Raw genomic sequence first — 16,138 nt, 5'->3', positions numbered from 1 at the left:
ATGCACCAAGAGCTTGTAACACTCCAAAGAGAAAGGAAAACTTGAAATCGCATCATATGACCCCTTTAAAGTTTACAGCATTTCAATAGTATTATGGTCAAATAAAGGCTCTAGGGTTTGAATGTTAAAAAGTGAAGCATTTAAGATAAATATTAGTATTATTACTTGAAGTGTAAAAATTATAATTATTGTCAAATATTCATTTTTATTTGTCATTTACAACAGTAATATATTGCTTCATTTTTGTGATTAGAGTTGAAACGAGTTAAAGATTCACTATTTTATCTATTTACTTGCATGTCATGTGACCATTAACTGACATCAGAGAATCGTGAACAAGCAAACATGTTGTAATTGAAATATTAACGTCAAATCTCAGGGGGTACTTCAAGTAAATTTGTTGCAAAAAAGTTTGGAAACCCGTTTTAAGGGAATGACTCACCAGAAACTGTTTCTTGCTCTTTGGGTACCCCTCCAAAATAGATCCAACCATATCGGTAACCTGGCAGGTAAAGAGACATTAATTACTTAAAAGCCGTGCTTGGAGTTTCATGTTATGGTACATAAGACTTAATATATATCTAATTATCTGTATAGTGTAAGTTATGTAGCATTATCACAGGTATCATTTGTTAGGTCAGTTGACCATTGGCAGTGATAGTAAAGACCATAATGTGCAAGAGCAGTTTCCATTCGTACATAAATAAACCATGGTGTTGAGGACACAAGGTAAATATGAAATGAATGCACTTTCATAAAGGCACGCCTTATGGCTGCATCGTTAAAAACTAGCTGACATGTTGTCTCCTGGGCAGAATCTGACGTGTGAATAAATGTTTTTATGGATCATTACCATTCTCTTCCTCTTCCTCCACTCCTTCACATAAGTCTCTCTCTCCTTGTAAACCTGAGGGGCAAGAAATACACTTGTCAGCAACATAAACAAGCATAATATACTGTGTTGACTGCCCCAGGACAGCCACATTATCTGTATAAACTTCACCTAATGAATCAAACATATTCCAGAGATGCTAGAAGGCTTTAGATTAGTATTTTTGCACTGCTTACAAAAAAGCAATTTAATGTGCAGGGCTCAACAATAAGAATGGCCCAGGGCCAGTGTGGGAGAGATTCAGGCCGCTGTATGGACTGTCATTTGCACTTACTCGACACTACATTTTGTGTTCATTAATCATGCACAGAGCTGGTACTGTAAACGTTAACACTTGGTTTTCTGTCATGTATTGCATATTGTTGTTATGATTTAGCTCATTTAAATAGGTTACCAGTGTAATGTCATGTAACTATTTAAAGAAACCATGAGCAAAGTTGTGAGACTTAAGAGAAAATGTTTTTCACAATATGCCAGTTTTCAGCAAAATAGTTTTTTAATAGCGGTCATGGAGTTACAATATAGCTGTATAATTCCAGATATTATTGCAGAATTTTTTGTTCAAACGATTGATGAAAAATGCAGTTAAAGTAATGAAATAGTTACAATTTGAAATAACTTTACTATTTGAATATATTTTGAAATATATTTTATTCCTGTAATGGCAAAGCTGAATTTTCAGCAAAATTACTCCAGTCTTCAGTGTCACATGATCCTTCAGAAATCAATCTAATATTCTGATTTGCTGCTCAAGAAACATTTCTTATTATTATCAATGTTAGAAATAGTTGTGCTGCTTAATATTTAAGCATGATTCTTTGATAAACAAAGTGCAAAAGAACAACATTTATTTGAAATAGGAATAGTTTAACATTACTGTCATACATGCAAACACACTACTGTTCAAAAGTTTAGGGTCAATAAAATATTTTTCTAAAATAAATTATAAATATATATTTCCTGACATGTATTGCATAAAAATAAACTATCATTTTTTGGTGGGTCTGAGGTAAAAATGCTGGCAGGAAGTAAAAATATGAACCACTAGTCTGACCTACTGTTGATCCCAGAATAGATCCTGCATGGTGAATTTGTCAAATGGTGCCGAGGCCAAAAGATCACCAGATATTAAAGAACACAGTGATTTCTAACCTTCTGCTTCTCCTCAGGGGTCACATGGTTTGTAGCTGACTTGATTTTATCCAGCCTCTCTCTGTACCCAGAGCACTCTGCCTGCAGCTCCTGGATCTGTGCCTTCATCTCTGCTGTGGTTAATGAGCTGTTCAGCTCCTTCAGTTCTGAGGGCAAAAAGATGAACTTTTTATCAAATACAAACAGTCTGTGTGCACAAGTTCAAACCACACGTCTTTTCCCAGCAGTGCACACCTGTATCCAGCTGCCTGCAGCTCTGTGAGATGGTCTGTACTTCAGCACCGAGTTGTGCAACACGAGCATCCATCTCCTTAAGTTCAGCATCACTCACATCCGCAAACTGAGACTGAAGGGTTAGAAAGGACATCTGTCAGGCTGACTACCCAACACCAGTTCTCTTCGTATTAACAGCAAACTGTCTCCATCCTAATCAGACCAACCTGATCTGCAAAGTAGATCTTCTGCTTTCCATAGACTTTCTCTTGAATCTTTCCCTCCTGGGCCAGCTGCTCCATTGCTTTGACCACAGCCTGAGAAAATAAAGGCGTTTAATATCACAGTCATATAACATAACACACTCTGTATACAAACTGTAATATTAAACTATCACATTTAACACACCGGTGGTGAACACCACAAAGAGCTCTTGTATTATCACACACTGGACAGATGTCATCAAAGCAGAACGTTTTAAATCTGAAATGTAATGTTGCTTTTTACCGTTTTACCCAGACCACCCTGCTTCTGTAGGTTTGTAAAGACATCCTGAGCACTATAGGGTCTGTTTTTCTCATTCAGGTAAGCGAGGATCTGTGCGACACCTGTGCGGGAGACAAAGATGGAAATCTGGTGTAGTATAAGCTGATTGTTGTATTGTAGCGTTGTGCTATAACGTTACCATTTATGAAATCACAATTAAATGAAGGCATAAAATGTTCAGTAGTGTAAGTATAAGAAGCATCGCGTACCAGCACTGTCTTTTTTGCTCATTGTTTCCTCGGTCTAGGTCTGTCAGCGAGCTGCACTCTTCTGTTGTTTACCTCAGGCAGCTTTCGCGCGCGCGCCGAGTTGAATTGTGGGAGCACCAGTGACGACGACACGCACGTGAACTTGAAGGTCATTTTGATGGTGTGTTGGATCTTCTGGTTATGAATATATGTGTGTCATTGTGTATAAAACAGTGTGCCATTATCATGTATAATGCACACATTATGTATAATGTATATACACTTCTAATTCGTTTATACATTTAAAAATCACAATTAAAATTAATAAATAAATTTATAAATTATATAATTATTAATTTTTTTATTATTATAAAATGCCCTTCGTTAATGCATTCTTCTGCATCTTTATTTTTATTTTTTTGCTTTTTGTACAACAACATAGAATTGCTTAAAAAATTGTATATTGGTAAACATTTAATGAAGGCTTTTTTCAAATTATCCATACTGTTTATAATATTTCTAAATGAATTAAAACAACTTGCCACTGCCAGTTTCATGTAAAAAGTTGATTGACTGTAATTTGTACATTCGTGAAATATAATTTGCTGTAGAAGTAGAGCTAGTTAAGATTAACCATGTTCACTTGTTTTTTTTTTTTTATTATTGTATTGCCTTCCACAACAGATTTTTTTTTATTCTTTTTTTTAAATCTTACTAAAACGTGTTATTTCGGTGTTAATAATAGTCATTGTTATTGCAAATTAGACTAGAACATTTTTATTTGGTCAATAGGTCGCAAAACAAAACTAAATGTATCCAATAGGCCTAACTAACAGAAGAAAAATCACACTTTTTACTTAAAGAACATTCATTCGTCTCTTTATTGTCTTGCACATCAAAAGTTATCAAAAACCAGTTACAGAGAATGGAAGAGGGAAATAGTTGTGTACAGAAATAAAAATCACTGCAGAATCCAGCTACAGAAAGACTCCTGTAAAATGCTCACACAAATAAAGAAAAGACGAGTGATTCTGTATTTTGCATTTGCCTCAACATGGTAGACTGCTAACTGATTTAAATCACTAACATCAATACAACATCAATAGATGACGCTGGGCATAATTTTCTTCCAGTATATAAACCACCACTTCATTGTCCCATTTGAATTGCTGGTGATTTTTGTTGAAATTGACCACAAAAAGGTGAATGGCTAAAATGGCCAGAGCATTTTTGCATTGAATAGTAATCACACTGACACACTTACAAACAAAAATCTTCTCATGCTTTTTTCAAAAGAAGTATTGATAATCTGTAAGTATTGATAAATGAATCAATATTCATAAAAGAGTGTGTCCATATAAATAGTTAAGTATTATTAATAATAGAATTAACTATAAACAAAGTAAAAAGGGGAAAAATAAAAGGCTTTCCAATCTATGAACCTACTATGCATTACACTTCAATGTCACGTATAACACCCAAAAAAAATAAAATAAATAAATCAAACCTTTTTTAACACAGCAATCCAAAAAATATCATCCGCAATTCAGCAATTAGGGCTCACAACCAAACAAAAACAAAACAGGAAAAAAAGAAAAGAAGTTGAATAAAAATCACAGAAAAGTGACAAAATATGAAACACTCCAATAAACAGTACTGCTCTTCTAACCTAACTCAAGTTGGCTGGATAAAGTAAGACTTGGGTTTGAAATGTAATAAACAAACTGGAATAGCAGGAAGTGACAGACTGTGAATACACATGAGAAAGACAAGATGCTTCCTTATAATTCCTAAACGCTCCATTACCTTAAATTAAAATGAGAAAACCAATGAATGCTTGGAAAATAGAAAACACTTCACTGATCTCTGGTAACAGAATGCCTTTTTATCAGTACAGCAGTTTTCCGGTACGTTTCCTACTTTCCAGCGTATACAATAATGAAAGCTTAAAGCCAGCAATGATGGGTCTCATTAGCATTAGGTCAGAAACCGAAAAAGTGCAGTGAAACAAAAAATGATCAGCATCTACTAAAGAAACAGCAAATTCAACTTAATTCCACCAGCTTCATCATAACACAAGAAAGGAAGAAATAAAGGCGTTTTCTCAAATCCTTTGCGCTTTAGTACTGTACTGAATGTTAGACTTTGCCCTAAATCTCATATCAGACCAGACCAGATGAAAAGAGAGGATGCAGAGATCTACGGTTTTTCTGCTGCTACCTGTATAAAAGTTCCTGCATAAAGTCAGAACGGTTAAAGGTGTGTTTGAAGAGAGGAGGCCATGTACAAACAGGTGGCAGTTACAGCCGAACGTCTTGTTTGAGGTAGAGTCATTACAAACAAAAGCAATGTACTGCCATATTATCCAGATGAACAGCATTGATGAGCTGTTAAACGAGTTGGTATTGTTTGATTTTATTTTTTTCAATTTGACTGACGAACAGACAAAGAACAGTCATTTGAAAGACAATATACTGTAATTTTCCCAATTTTTACAACAGAGGTCTTTAAATTTTTTTGGAAACAGCTACTGTCATTTATTAACATGTTGTTTTCAAGTAATGCAGAAAAAAATCCAGCCTGTATGAACTTAAATGTAAATATCATTGTGGAAGAAACATCTTCCAAAAAACTGTCTTGACTACTAATTTAAAATCTTGTTGAGATTAAAATTGCTGGGCAATGATATATAATGAATACATTTTATTATATCACTCCTGATTTAAGAAATTTTCATTGCCATCAGATAAAAATAATGAAAAATTATGTGCAGTTACCACATAAAGAAATAAACAAATGGGGGAAAAACAGGTGCAAACAAGGTGAATTCAAGTTATTTGGGACATTTTCCCCCGTCGTTTCAATGATAAAAAGCATCCCAATTTACCTGAATTCACCACTATATGGCAAAATGAGATAACCTGACTGCTGTTTATCACTCAGTGACCTTAAAGTGATAGTTCACCCAAAAATAAAAATGTTATGTTTATCTGCTTACCCCCAGGGCATTCAAGATGTAGTTTATCTGCTTACCCAGGGCATCCAAGATGTAGATGACTTTGTTTCTTCAGTAGAACACAAATGAAGATTTTTAACTCAAACCGTTGCAGTCTGTCAGTCATATAATGGCAGTCGATGGGTTCCATGGCTTTGAGAGTAAAAAAAACATACACAGACAAAACCAAATTAAACCCTGCGGCTCGTGACGATACATTGAGGTCTTAAGACACAAAACGATCGGTCTGTGCAAGAAACTAAACAGTATTTATATTGTTTTTTACCATTGATTCACCACAATGTCCGAACTGTCCTGAGCGCGTCCTGAGCGCGTTCAACAGCCGGCACCTGACGGTTTTTTCTTCTTGCTTTATGGCGGATCGCAGACTTATAAGTGCATTACTGCCACCTATCTCTCAAATGGACCATTGACACTCTATCTACAATCTCAATTAGGAGTGTCAATGGTCCATTTGAGAGATAGGTGGCAGTAATGCACTTATAAGTCTGCGATCCGCCATAAAGCAAGAAGAAGAAGACACATCACGCACCGGCTGTCAAGAACGCGCTCAGGACAGTTCGGACATTGCGGTGAATCAGAGGTAAAAAACGATAGAAATACTGTTCAGTTTCTTGCACAGACCGATCATCTCTTGTCTTTGCACATCAGTATATCGTCATGAGCCGCAGGGTTTAATTTGGTTTTGTTTGTGTATGTTTTTTTTACTCTCAAAGCCGTGATTCCCATTCACCTCCAATATAAGACTGACAGACTGCAACGGTTTGAGTTAAAAATCTCAGTTTGTGTTCTACTGAAGAAACAGTCACCTACATCTTGGATGCCCTGGGGGTAAGCAGATAAACATCAAATTTTCATTTTTGGGTGAACTATCCCTTTAAGAAAAGTTAATGTCTCAGAGTCTTAAAGTGACAGGCCACCCAAAAAATAAATTTATGTCATCATTTACTCAGCCCTCGTGTTGTTCCAAATCCTTAAGACTTGTTTTCTTCTGTGGAATGATGGTAACCGAACAGCTTTTGTTGCCATTGACTTCCATTGTCTAGACAAAAAACACTGAGACATTTCTCAAAATGTCTTCTTGTATGTTTTACAGAAGAAAGAATGTCATACAGCTTTAGAAATGGCATGAGCGTGAGTAAACGATGACAGAATTTAGATTTTTGGGTGAACTACCACTTTAAAAAAACAAGAGATGAGGCTGCGGCCTTAATATGTCACTACTACTTCATCAGACTCCTCTGCTCAGCGATGTCTTGACTGTAGATTTCTTTATTACAGGCGTCTTCATATATGTATAACCTAAGGGTCTTGACTTTGCATTGATGATGGAATGTCTGATTTGGTCCCATGTGTTATTATTGAGGACACTAACAATACAGCGACTGATGTGAAAGATCTATAAGACTTGGATGTAGTAAAAAGATCTGGTATTTGTTTTGCTGGTTTCTAAGAAGTTTTAGAGATTTTGGATCTTTTTAAATGGTTCTATGATTGGTGTCCTATTGCTTAGCCTACAAAGTAAATCGGAGTCTTTCACACACAAATGAGAGAGGACATGGAAGCTCACGGAGCATAAACAGAGAAGATTCAGACTACAAACAAGATTACTTCACAGTGATATCAACTGCAGCCAGTGGAGGAAACCTGGCAAGTGAATCTAATATTACATTAACAGTGCAAAACAAAATACCCTCTCTCTCCGTCGCACTCACTCAGATAAATCGAAAGCATCTCAGTAGACATTCAAACCAACACTGCAAACTTCTACTCGGATCAAGGTGCGAGGGACACGAGGAGCAGACAGACGGAGGGAGTATCTGTAAGATGGGCTCACTGTGGCTTCCCCAGCAAGTCGGACAGGAAATTGGATCCCTGGGTTCTGTTTTGGCCCCCCTGCCCCCCTCCAAAGGGATCCAACTGGTTCAGCTCGGACTGATCCAACATCTCAAAGTCCTCGCCATCAAAGTCCAGGTCTGTGTCTAGCTCCGAGCTCGACTGCTTCCTGTATCCCCTCGGAGCGGCTCCTGCCCGTGGGCCGCTCTCTCTCCGAGGGCCTTGCGGTGGGCGGGGCTGCATGGCTCCTGCGATGGCTGCCTGGATCATGTTGCTGGCGATGACCCCTGCCAGGTTACTAGTGAGGTCAGAGGTAGTATTTAGGGAGCCGAGGGAGATCTCGGGGTCGAAATCTTCCTGATCAGAGTCCATCTGGGTGTCCAGGTCCAGCAGGGCGGAGGTAGAGCCACGAGGGCCAGAGAGCGCGGCTGAGTTGAGACTGGGCAGCCCGATGCTGGCATCATCATCGTCCTCCATCAGGGTGGCATCTGGGTTGATGGAGGGGAAGTCTGGAAGCCCACAGGCAAATGATTCTTCTGGATCACTGTGTCTGTCTAGATCTATTAAGTGAATAAATAAAGATTAAGATATTATAGCATGAAAAAAATGATACATTGGTCATCGACATAACTCATTTTTGTCCTATTTATTAATTACTAAAAATTGATTAATGAAAAAAAAAAAAAAAACAGTAATTTTGGGAAATATTGTTACAATTTAAAATGACCTTTTTTTTATGTTAATATATTTTTAAATGTAATTTATTCCTGTGATGTAAAGCTGAATTGTCAGTATCCATTACTCCAGTCTTCAGTGTCACATGATCCTTCAGAAATCATTCTGATATGCCGATACATTTCTTAATAAATATTTATAAAAAATAAAATAAAAAATCTTACTGACCACAATCTTTTAAACAATATTGTATCAAAAACAGAATTCATGCATACAGTAATTTAATTTCGGAATTGATTTTGATATTTAGTTTTGTTTAATTAAATGTTTTTTCAACTTACTGATACACAAACAAAATAACCTTTAACCTTGAAAAATACATACATTAAAAAAAACAATGATTTTGATTAGATGTGTACTCTCAAATATTCTATGAGTGAGGAAATATTTTATTACTTTTTACTTGATCGTTGCAGTCATTAAACTGAAGATTTTCTTTAAAATATTATAAAGGTTTTTCAATACCGTATGAAACCAACGTGAATACAAATACAATGCACATTTCTAAGAATTTGTTGTATTTTAAAACAGATTTGTTTTCTTTCTTTTCTTTACTGTAGACAATCTTGTCATTGACACACATACAAAGACTGAAAAAAGAGTAAAAGAGTAGAAGACATCAAGGTGTCTTACCCTCTGAGCCCTCTGTGAGGGGTGTTTGACCCCTGGAGAGGTTAAAGGTGCCGTTATCCATGTACGACACCTCAGCATCCGAGTGCTCGGAGTCAGTCATTGCCAGTTCCTTAGCAACTGCTGCTTCATCAAACTACAGGTGCAAAATATTTAGAGAAGTGTGAGTGTATTAGAAAAAAACAATGATCTTCCAATTTGCTTTTTACTATCATGAACCCCTACAGACCCTCGAACCTCATGACCATGCAGCTGCTCTAAATCCCCGTGTTATAAATAACCCTGTTTCTGGGCTCACCGTTGGGCAGAATGCAGCCAGTTCTTCTTCGCTGTCACTTGCATCATACGAGATCCCGCTTCTGATGGGCTTACAAAGAACTGCAAACACAGAAGGGTAAACATTAGTTTGGTTAATCAAGACTTCTGAAAACTGTAATATACAGTAAAAGACAGATAACACATAACTACAAGAAACATCAACTGGTCATGTTCACAAATGCTTATTGTAATATGTAACTGTCAAATACAATTGAGAAACTGTGTCTGTCATAAAGTAATTCAAAGTTTCTGTACAACAATTTTCGGTATTACCTTATGTGTTGATTCATTCTTCAGCTAAAATAATTTTTTGTTAATATTGTTCTACTGTCAAACAAGCAACTGCACATCACAGATATGCTACTGTATGCAATAGACCCTAGTCAGGTTAGATGCCATATAAATATTGAATGTCCAGATTTGTAGAATAAGAGCTAAATTACATGGAGAAGACTGTGGTTTGGAGCTAAAAATGGCAGAAAATTTCGCGAACTCCAGTCTTTTTAATAGGAATCCACATAATCATAAATTTTGTTTCAGGACAAAATATTTCCCCATGCAGATTTTGCACTGTGTTCAAATTTTACATGCAACTTCGCTGTGTTGACCAACAGAAAGCTGCTTGGTTTGAAAGTAATTCTGTGTTAAGGGGCGGTCACACTAGACTTTGAACGTGCGAAATTTTTTCGGACGCTGCTGCGAATATGGGCGGGAGCAGGATATGACAATAATAATACACTTGTGTATAATAATTATATTGAACTCTCTCTCTCTCTCTATATATATATGTATATATATATATATATATATATAAACACACACACTAAGCAATAAAAAATTATAAAATGTGTCCGCATTCAAATTTACCATCTGTTCCTGTCTCCATTGACACCGCTAACCATGCAGCTTCTTTTTTTATTTGATTTTTATAATCTTTTAAAGATGTATTATATAAAATAGGACGCTGCGCTATGGCTAAAATTAGTGCTTCCTCCATTTTTGAATTTCTGTACAGAAAGGTCACGCAGTGATGTATCGATCTTCTACTGGTCACACGTCTTCACGTGATGTGAATTCACAGGTCAGAGTTCACCAAACTTGAACTTTGGAACGCAGCGAAATGCAAAATTTTTCGCTTGAGCTTGCGTTTCCAGTCTGACGCATTCGCATGATTATGAATGGAAGTCAATGGAACGAAAAGTGCAGTGTGACCGCCCCTTTAGCTGTGCATCACTACATTATTAACAATACACAATGGACCTTTATGTCCACAAATTACATCTTCAGATATAGTCCTTAAAATACAAGATTTGTCTTCAGCATAACATCAGTCTGCACTTCAGTTTTATGGGACTCACACTGTATCGATCTACAGTGTACTTACACTGGTTGTCTATAGGCTTTGACATCATATATCCTTTGGCGCTGAAGTCCAGCCACTGCAGGGCCGGCTCCAGCTTCACACATGCACGCTGAAACAGCTGATAATACAGCGCCAATGGGCACAGCAACACACCCAGCACTGAGGGAGAGAAAGACAGAAAGTAAATATTTTGCAGTTGTTAAGGCGCTGGAGAGGATGAGCAAGCCCTGAAGGATTTCTGCTACTCACAAGCCATGTATGACAGCACCAGTCCAGGGATGTAGCACCCCACCATGGCCACTGAGGTGAACAGGCCACAAACCAGCATACAAAACTGTAAAACAATGGAGTTTCGTGATTTGATAAATGTTTAGCATTAAAACAAAAGACTTTGTATATTATATCATCAATATAATAATTCAACCTCATAAAGCAGTCATAAAAGCCATAATAATAATGAAAGGCCTTGAATTACACGAATGCAAAACAAAATGCATTGTGGTTGGTCACTTTACATGTTGCTCGGAAAGTCTCTTCCTGTCTAAGTGGGCGGCTCTTAGCCAGAAAAAAATCTGCAAACTGGACCAAACTATTTTCCGCAAGTCAAAAGTCTGGCTACACACACACAATATAGGGCTTATAACATCACTATGCAATCGTAACTAAGTCGATTTTAATTAGTGATCGACCGATATTGATATTTTATAACCGATACCAATTGTGATCCTGCGCGCAATTCTCAAAACATCCACAAGATGGCGGCGTTTATCGGTGAATCCGATATTACAAAACCGATATCCGATTATTGTAAAATGCTTAAATATCAGGAAAAATATCGGTAAATTGATATATCGGTCGATCTCTAATTTGAATAGCGTTTCTGGTTTGGACGTAATCTCACCTTGCCTGGATTTTTCCATTTTAACTTCACAATATCTGTTGCACAGGAAGAGCCCGTAACCCAAACTTCAGCCAGGTGGTGGCATAATTCAGGCACACTCAAAGTCCCAGGCTGCATTAGACCCCAGCTGATAGCCAATCAGAGAAGAGCAGAGAGAATGAACAATTACATTAAACAACTCTCAAGTCTCACACCACTGGAAAAACCTGAAAAAGAGTAAACAAATTGACATTACCTTTCATTCTCACTCTCATCTTGCTTTTTAACTGTAAAAGAACAAAAACAAACAATGTCAGGTACATTTGTGAGTATTACAAGACTTTTTTCACCATTTGCTTAATTACATTTTCACTTCCATCAGAAATATGAGTATTTTGACAGGTTTTATGAGAGCAACACTTTTAAATTAGTATCTGGTTTGAATTCTTTTAAAGACTTGCCAGAATGTTGATCGAAAGCTAATAAGCCACTGTGTAACAGCTACATGCAAAATATTGATTCAGGTCGATACTGGTCTCCTCCTGGAAATGCACTAGTAGGAACTGTCAATTTCATAACTTGCTAGGAGCTGAGTGAATGGGCAGTAGGGCTGTGCGATTTGGGGGAAAACATCAAATTGCGATTTTTTTTTTGACAGATATTGCGATTGCGAGCATATGCTCTGGAACAGAGTAATATCGCGTCCACATCGCAGGCTTTGCGATTAGAAAATCGCAACGTCTCAAATCGCGATTTCGATTCGATTTCGATTAATCGCACAGCCCTAATGGGCAGGGAGAAATTAAACTTGAGTGGGTCACAGCACAGGGAACACAGAGATTTTAATTACAGCCAATATGATTCATATTAAAATAATAAACAGATGGAAGAAAGATGAGGTCTTATAGGTAGGTAGTAGTTGTAGACAGGCAATAGAGGAAGGTCAGTTGTACCTCTGATCTTAGGCCAGATCTTATTCCTCCAAGTGTCGACACAAACAGCCAGAGCCAGACCTGATGCCAGCAGAAAAAGCAACCTCAAAGAGCTCAGAGCAAAAAACCTGAGAAGAGATCAGAAAGACTGTAGTCCATTATTTATACTCTTTTTAAATGTTTTCATCATGAAATAACCTTGAATAAAGGCTTTTTGATCATTTTAGTGAAGTGTCTTGAATCATTGTTTTTTATGGATTACAATGTGTGCTTTATACGGCATCAGCAGCTCTGTTGTGGAATCTCTGACCAAAACCTTGTGATGGCATCTGTCATGCATTTATCATGCGGAATATATGAGGAAACCTTTGTTACACAGGTGTTTCCGGCCCCAGTGTCTTCCTGTGCAAATCTCAGAGACAGCGTGTGCTGCACAAGCAGTTGTGATTTCCGACAGTTTCGCTGCATGGCTAATTACTGCTATGTGCTACAGTACTTGGCCAAAAGGTGAGCCGCCACTGAGACCAGGCTGAATTCTACTGATCTCTCGGTGTGGAACCAGACAGCGAATGCTGTTTGATGACTGGACCAAACAGCATTCGCACATTGACCTGTCAAAACCACTACAACCAAATTTAAGTGGAGGGTTGAAATGTTCTGAGATGATGGTAAGACTTTATTTCTGAATGGCCTGGGCTATGGTTAAAAAATGATAAATAAACATCTTTACAAGCACAGAAATGCCACAAGCGGTTCCTCTGCTGTTCACTGAGGCAAATAAAAGGAGATAATAAGATCAGGGAGAATATTTCTCTGATGGAGAGGGCGACTGCACTAAGTGAATGAAGACTGCATGCCTGAACGATAAAAAAAAAAAGAGATTGAGCCATCCAACCTACAAAAAATTCTTCCCTGCACATCTTTCCCTCCTGAAGCATTTCATCTAAAGCTTTTCAGACTTATTGAGCACCCTTTATAGCAAATAGCCAACATGAAATCTCATTCCCAACTAATTTTACTTCTATAATGTCACATATTTCCATAAAAGGAGGCAAAATTTTTAGGACTTTATCCATTAAGGATTTGAATAGGATGGCAAAAAGTGGGTGTTACGTATCAGTATGGAGCCTTAAAGCAAATTTGCATAACAAATTCTTAAATATTAATTTCAGACGAAGAGCACGTTGTTACATTTCGATTAAAGTAGGGCTGCAAAACGTCTGATCACATTCAAAATAAAAGTTTTTTTTACATACAATATGTGTGTGTACTCTGTATATTTACTATACATACATGTGTATATTAAGGAAAAATTATAGAATTATATACAAAACATTTATATATATATATATATATATAATATAAATTATATACAAGTATTAATATATACATACAAATATTTTTTTTAATATATAAAAAGGTGTGTGTATTTATATATACATAATATATATACACAGTATACACACATATAGTATGCAAACAAACTTTTATTTTGAATGCGATTAATCACGATTAATCGTTTTGCAGCCCTAGATTAAAGATTACAGAGGCAAACAATTTGTAATCTTTGTAGTAAGTGCACAAATAAAATGACTCATAATAAAACCAGGACATGCATTAAGCAAGTAAATAGTGTCCACTTTGAACTTATGTTGATTTTAAAAGCACAAAAGTGTGTATTAACAGCACATGGCTTCCCAAGTTAGGCTGGCCTGAGAAAAGTCTTAAGGCATGAACAAGAAATCATACAACTGTAAGGCCAGGCCCAACAAACCGGTTTGGGAATATAACACATTAGTTGGCATTATTATTCAATTTTAACTAATAATAAAAAAAAAAATAATATTTATTGTAAATCCTTTAATAAAGTTAATATTAAATATTAATAACATCATGATTCATATATTACTAATATAGTGATATGATACTAATATTATAGTAATGTGTGTGTGTGGTAGTGTCTCTCATAGTGCTATGCAGTTATCTACTGTCTACATTAATAACTGACAGTAGGAGGTTGAAGACAACATGCAACATATATAGGCCACAGAAATCCAGTGCAAACTGATCTCTGCTTAACATGCCTTAGTAAAGGCTGTCAAACATGGCACTAGACTTGTGCCGGTATTCGGTCAGCACTTTTTAAAACTAAATTTCAATATCGTGATAATACCGTATACCGTGATAAACGCATTAGCAATTAATCGCAACATGAAAATTGTATACCGGCATATCCCTACATGGCACCTAATACAAGATTAAACTTAATTGTTCCGTCAATCACAAAGTAATTCACAAAACACAAAGTGTGTGAATACAGCATTGTGTTTACAGTAGCACCAATACAGCCAAATACAACAATACACTGTCTAAATATAGGCACCCAGCCTGACCATCTGTTCCTTATCTTAAATTAAAGGGGTAAAAGTCTGGAACACGTCGGTACGTATGCATCCAGATAAAACAAGAAAGGCTTATACAAGATCCTCAAAATGTTCGTGAATAACGTAAACGTTTCAACTGAACGCGCTAGGTTGTAAACAGAACCCGGGTGGAGATAACGTTAAATCCATGGAGATAACGCTCATCCACTCACCAGAACGTGACATTGGCGGCCGTGTACAGTAGGACGCTGTGAAAGGGTCTCTCCCACAATAATACAGACTGCAGATAGGTGAGCAGGCGCTCGTGGGGTCCCAGCCGCTCCAGCAGCGTTGCTTTCACGGCGCGGAGCTGCTCTTGACTCTCGCCGGAGCACGAGCCGCTCCGGAGGCCGACGCGCGAGCGCAGTTTCCCCGCACAACCGCTCCCTTCAGCCGCGTCTTCCGCTCCAGCCATACTTACGCGTTTGGAAAAACGTGACAGCAGAAATAGCAACAAAATCTAGAATAACAGAGTGCTGAAAATAAACCCCGTGGTTTAGAAACGATCTGGATGTATGTATCGCTAGCTAGCTTTAGCCTGAAGCCGCTCAGGGCAGACCTCGTGCGAGGCTGCCGCCGTTGATACAGAGCAAATGTGAAATAAAACACATTTTTTGGGTCTGGTTTGCTATATTTTTACGTTTAAGTGTCTGCACAGGTCTTTTTTATGTTGTCACCGTGCTGCTGTCATGTCAAGTCGTTGTTTTTGTCGCGGGAGCAACAGCGCGAGCTGCGGAGGGCGGGCTTGATCTGGCCAATGGCTTCAGGATTACAGTCAGAGTCAGAGCTGGAGAATAACAACCAACACCTCGCAGTCAGATCTCTCTTCAGATGCCTCCAACAATCGTTCGTGAAGAACTCTCAAAATGTCCCAAACAAAAACTACATGTTTGTTTGTTATAAAAGGGTGTCATAAGCGTAAACTCTACTAATAAATCAATTATTAGTAGGATTATTGGCATAGAATACAGGTAACTTTGATAGGAAGATTTCGATTTTACAGTATGGTTTATA

General features: G+C 37.3%; 2 protein-coding genes across 2 annotated transcripts in view; both read right to left on the bottom strand.

The window, feature by feature from the left end:
• LOC107654517 (homologous-pairing protein 2 homolog) overlaps positions 1–3,150 on the bottom strand; it is a 4,701-nt gene extending 1,551 nt beyond the window's left edge. The window contains exons 1-7 of the mRNA XM_016441614.1: positions 3,013–3,150; positions 2,765–2,865; positions 2,485–2,574; positions 2,279–2,390; positions 2,045–2,190; positions 854–907; positions 443–502 (exon numbers count right to left, since the gene is read on the bottom strand). Of these exons, the coding sequence (XP_016297100.1) occupies positions 443–502; positions 854–907; positions 2,045–2,190; positions 2,279–2,390; positions 2,485–2,574; positions 2,765–2,865; positions 3,013–3,034 (585 nt within the window). The 5' untranslated portion in view covers positions 3,035–3,150. The remainder of the gene's footprint in view (positions 1–442; positions 503–853; positions 908–2,044; positions 2,191–2,278; positions 2,391–2,484; positions 2,575–2,764; positions 2,866–3,012) is intronic.
• A 3,986-nt stretch (positions 3,151–7,136) lies between these two features.
• Positions 7,137–15,917, bottom strand: LOC107654515 (protein FAM134C-like). Its single transcript, XM_016441610.1, has 9 exons — positions 15,298–15,917; positions 12,723–12,829; positions 12,026–12,056; positions 11,791–11,917; positions 11,139–11,223; positions 10,911–11,048; positions 9,507–9,586; positions 9,212–9,344; positions 7,137–8,403 (listed from the first exon to the last, which is right to left on the bottom strand). The coding sequence occupies exons 1-9, from the start codon at positions 15,537–15,539 to the stop codon at positions 7,841–7,843; spliced, it is 1,506 nt and encodes a 501-aa protein (XP_016297096.1). The 5' UTR covers positions 15,540–15,917; the 3' UTR covers positions 7,137–7,840.
• Between the last annotated feature and the right edge of the window lie 221 nt (positions 15,918–16,138).

This window comes from Sinocyclocheilus anshuiensis, unplaced genomic scaffold, assembly GCF_001515605.1.
Source record: "Sinocyclocheilus anshuiensis isolate Anshui unplaced genomic scaffold, SAMN03320099.WGS_v1.1 scaffold419, whole genome shotgun sequence".
NCBI lineage: Eukaryota > Metazoa > Chordata > Actinopteri > Cypriniformes > Cyprinidae > Sinocyclocheilus > Sinocyclocheilus anshuiensis.
Note: the sequence above shows the minus strand (reverse complement) of the source record. Positions and strands in the feature narration are given on the sequence as shown.

What these genes read in the sequence shown, in the direction of transcription:
- LOC107654515 (XM_016441610.1), bottom strand. Translation starts at nt 15,539, where the DNA reads ATGGCTGGAGCGGAAGACGCGGCTGAAGGGAGCGGTTGTGCGGGGAAA. An exon ending in GCCGCCAATGTCACGTTCTG is followed by an intron (nt 12,830 to 15,297) that starts GTGAGTGGATGA and finishes ATCTCTTCTCAG; the next exon opens with GTTTTTTGCTCTGAGCTCTT. An exon ending in TGGCTGCATTCTGCCCAACG is followed by an intron (nt 9,345 to 9,506) that starts GTGAGCCCAGAA and finishes TTGCACCTGTAG; the next exon opens with TTTGATGAAGCAGCAGTTGC.